The 3,843-nt window shown below is 64.0% G+C and overlaps 1 protein-coding gene across 1 annotated transcript in view; it reads right to left on the reverse strand.

Annotated features, from left to right (window-relative positions):
- Positions 1-3,841, reverse strand: part of RNF166 (ring finger protein 166) — a gene marked incomplete at its 5' end in the record, with an annotated part of 5,177 nt that extends 1,336 nt beyond the window's left edge. Inside the window, 4 exons of the mRNA XM_007939228.1 lie at positions 14-128; positions 531-643; positions 1,900-2,056; positions 3,705-3,841. Of these exons, the coding sequence (XP_007937419.1) occupies positions 14-128; positions 531-643; positions 1,900-2,056; positions 3,705-3,841 (522 nt within the window). The remainder of the gene's footprint in view (positions 1-13; positions 129-530; positions 644-1,899; positions 2,057-3,704) is intronic.
- Positions 3,842-3,843: the final 2 nt, after the last annotated feature.

The following is a 3,843-nucleotide window of genomic DNA, read 5'->3' on the forward strand; positions in this document are numbered from 1 at the left end:
GGCGGGGGCTCACCACGCGGTTGGGGTCGCTGCGATGGTTCTGCACGCAGTGCTTCACCAGCTCCTGCTGGTCGAGGTTGCGGGCACCGCAGTAGGGGCAGGTGAAGGTGGACCGGTTGGGGATGTTGCTAGGGGCAGGGCAGGAGGGGAGTGAGTTGCGGCTGCTGGCCTTGGGGTCAGACAGAGCCGGGACAGCCCCTGCAGCAGCGGTTTCCCCAGGGTGCCCCCTTGCTCCAAACACCAGGCCCAGAGAAGGCCCCAGCTGCCTACCCAGGCTCCGGGCACGTGTCCAGTGCCTACTGGCCCAGCCCCTTTAGGCCAGACACCCTCACCCTGCACAGGGGCTCTGCAGTGAGGCTGCTCCCGCCCCCGCCCCGACATCACTGGGAGCCACCAGCCGGTGTCAGACACTGCCTTGTTCCTGCTGGGAGCTGGCCTTGTGGTCCTGGTGTCCGGTCAGCTCTGGGACTCGCAACGCCTCCCACAGATGAGATGGAAACCAGAGTTGCCTCAGGGCCCCAGCTGCCTACCTGGGGATGGGCTGGGACGTGGGAACCACGGGGACGAACTTGGGGCAGTTGGCCATCTGCTCCTGGACCTTCACGCAGGATGACACGTGCACCCGCATCTTTGCCAAGGCCACCTAGGACACAGGAGGGGGTGAGGTGGCAGCAGGCCTGGGGCTCAGTCATCCCCGTGGGAGGGGACATGGGGTCTGGAGGAGGAGCAGGCTGGGAGACCCGGCCCAACACAGGCCAGCACCTGGCCTCTCTGGGGCCCTGCTGCTGGGGACCCCTCTAGCATGTGCATGGGGGAGGACTTTTGAGGGGCATTCCAGTGAGGGACACACTGCCCCCCGGACGGTCGGGAGCCTCCTGACAGTATGACAGAAGCGTGAGAACATGGAGCGGCTGCAGCCCGAGCCCCATTGGACATCCACTCAAGGGCAGAAAGTGGCCAAGAGGTGGTGCCGAGACGTGCCTCCATGAAGGAGTGGAAGGGAGAGGCGGCTCAGGGGAGTGGACGCACATGGCTCCGTGTCCAGCACGTGCCCAGGGTCTGGGGTAAGCTGTCGAAGGCGCTCTCACGACCCAAGTGTGGGAGCAAGGGAGGCAGGAAAGCACTGTGTGAGCACAGGCTGTGAAGCGCCCCCCGGGCCAGACAGCAGCTGCCCAGGAAGGGGTGCCAGGTGCCACCATCACTGGCTCTTCCAGCGGCACCTGCCTGGCTGGCACGCACATTAAGACACCACGCACCAGGGAAGACCCGCACTGCAGCCGGGAGGCGCTGCTGCTGGGTTGGGCAGCTCTGTGAGAGAGTGACCCCAGGGGCATCTAGCGGGCTGAGGCTGCAGTGCGGGAAGAGGGGAGGCGCCCGCTTGCCTCCTTGCCACCCGGACATGCTTCCCACGTGATCAGCTGGCGGAGCACTAACTAGAGAGGTGGCAAGTTGGACGTGAAAACACAGGGTGAACACAGAGCTGCTCACTCTGTTCATGGTCACCAGGACAGAGGGCCCCGCAGGAGTGACCACAGCCGTGAGGGGGCACAGGGCAGGCTCCGGAGGAAAGTGGAGAAGGAGGCTGGGGTTGAAAGCAGGGACTGCCAAGCTCCGTCGTGACGTGTGGGACCTGGTGTGTGTGATGGGTGTGGCAGCTCCACCCTCAGACACTGGGACTGCAGGGACCAGGGATATGACCCTCCAGGGACCAGGTGGACACAGGCGGGGCTGCACCCTGAGGCCATGGCAGGAGCGTGTGCCGTGTAGGGTGTGGTGCAGAAGCAGAGAGCAGCAGTTGCTCAACAGGAAGGCAGCAGACAGCCTGCACCCCATCCTCTTCTGAGGCACAGACCGACTCAGCACCCAGGAAGGCATGGGCGTGGGGGCGGGGACGGGTACCTTCTTGTTGCAGCCACGGCAGGGCGCCTTGTAGGAGGAGAGCTGCTTCTCTACGGGAGTGGCCTTGTCCACCTTCTTGGGGTCGAAGGGCAGGCGGCAGAGTGGACAGAGGGGGGATGGCACCTGGAGGCATGGCTGGAGACACTCCCCACAGAACCTGAGGGAGGAGAGGTCTGAGCGCCCATCCTGGGCGCCCCTCCCCACATGCCGGCTTCTCAGTGGCCTGAGGTCTTAGGGAAGGGTCTGTCAGAGGGCTCCCTTCTGAATCACTGCTGGGTGACGGCTCACAGGCTCAGGGGTGCCTGTCCCTGCACAGGGCTACTGACACCATGGAATCGACTTTGTACAAGGAAACTGTGCGGAGTTGGGTAGTTCCCAGAGGGGCACACAGCTGGGTCGGGAGGACACTTTCTGAAAAGTGTGAACCTGGAAGCATTCTGTGTGTGTGTGTGCTTCAGCAACAAAGGACACAGCTCAGGGAAGGCAGGGGCTGACAGGACGGCCAGGGGAACACAGCAGGGGGTGGGGGGACACGTCTCATCCAGGCTCCAGTGGGGCCAGCGTCACACCTTAACGCTGAGTTCTGCAGTGTGTGCTAAAACCACAACTCAAAGGCAGACTTAGAAAGAGAAAGTGGCAAGAGTGGTCTGGCACCCAGGACACTGCACGTTCAAGGCCATGATCAGGGCAAAGGGGTTGGTGCCAAGGAGAATCCTTTATCACTGTCACACCACCCGAAGCCCACAGAGGAAACTCATTCCAAAACTAGGACGGGGATTGGATGGACAGATCACATGAAATACCCACTAATCTGAGTCCACAAGTGATGAGTCTGCCCAAGGCGACCCCTGCTGCTGAGTCACAAGCAGCCTGAAAGCTGGGGAGCAGCCCCCTCACAAGATTAGTGGGCACACTCGCTCTCTGGGTGTGGGTGGGTGCCTGTGCCACCTGACACCATGGGAAGGGACGTGCAGGCAGGCTCTTGATGCGGACACTGTGACCCCACATTCACTGCCAGCGGCAGTTCCAGCCCCTCTTGGCGTGTGCAGCTGCAGAAGGTAGCTGTCTGCATTTGCAAAACCTCCTGGGTCCTGGTGCCAGGGCCAAGCCTGCCCCCTCGGAGCAGAATCCCCACCTCCTCAGCAGGCGCCTGCGGGCCCAGAGCCCTCCTGCCTGCTCCCCTCAGCTGCTGCTTCTCCAGCCACTGCGAGAGGCCCGCAAGCAGACAATCTTGGCCCACCTCCGGGCTGGGCGCAAAGTCACATCCTCAAGTCCTGTTCTGAAGCACCCCCGGCGCAGCTGGAGACGGCAGCAAGGTGCTTGGCGTCCGGTCCCCTGCAGGCCAGCCTGTCTGGCCGCTCAGTGTGACCCAAGTTCTCCTCCAACGCAAAACAGCACTAAACTCCAAACAAACCCCTCTCCTAACTTTAGGGAACGCCACTCCGTGGTGGCCAAGGCAAACAGCGGCAGATCTGAAAACGAGTCGACAGCAAAAGCCCAGGAATCACTTATTCACAACTACCGCCCAGGCTCCACGGGGTGGACCGAGCGGAAGGAGATCCGCGCAGCGGCCCTCTGGTACCTGGGCAGCCTCCTGCACGCCCGCCTCCCCCAGCCCCGGTAGGGCTGCAACTCGTCCCCGTGTGCCCAAGGGGGCGGTAGGGTCGAGCGCCTGGGGCTGGCGGGCAGGAGGTCGGGCCGCGCGAGGCAGCCCCTAGCCCCCGAGTCCCCTGCGCGTCCCCGCCGGGCCTCGATGCTCCGGGGCGGGCGCGGATCCGCACCTCCCCAAGGCCGGGAGCACTCACGTGTGGCCGCAGCTGCCGATGGCCACTGGCCGATGGTAGACCTCCAGGCAGATGGGGCAGCTGTACTGAGCTTCCAGGCCGCTGTCGCCGCCCGCTGGCCCGGCCGGCGGCTGCCGCTGCTGAGCCGAGGCCACCAGGC

Source organism: Orycteropus afer, unplaced genomic scaffold, assembly GCF_000298275.1.
Source record: "Orycteropus afer afer isolate SDZICR_OR568_19922 unplaced genomic scaffold, OryAfe1.0 scaffold00057, whole genome shotgun sequence".
NCBI classification, from domain to species: domain Eukaryota; kingdom Metazoa; phylum Chordata; class Mammalia; order Tubulidentata; family Orycteropodidae; genus Orycteropus; species Orycteropus afer.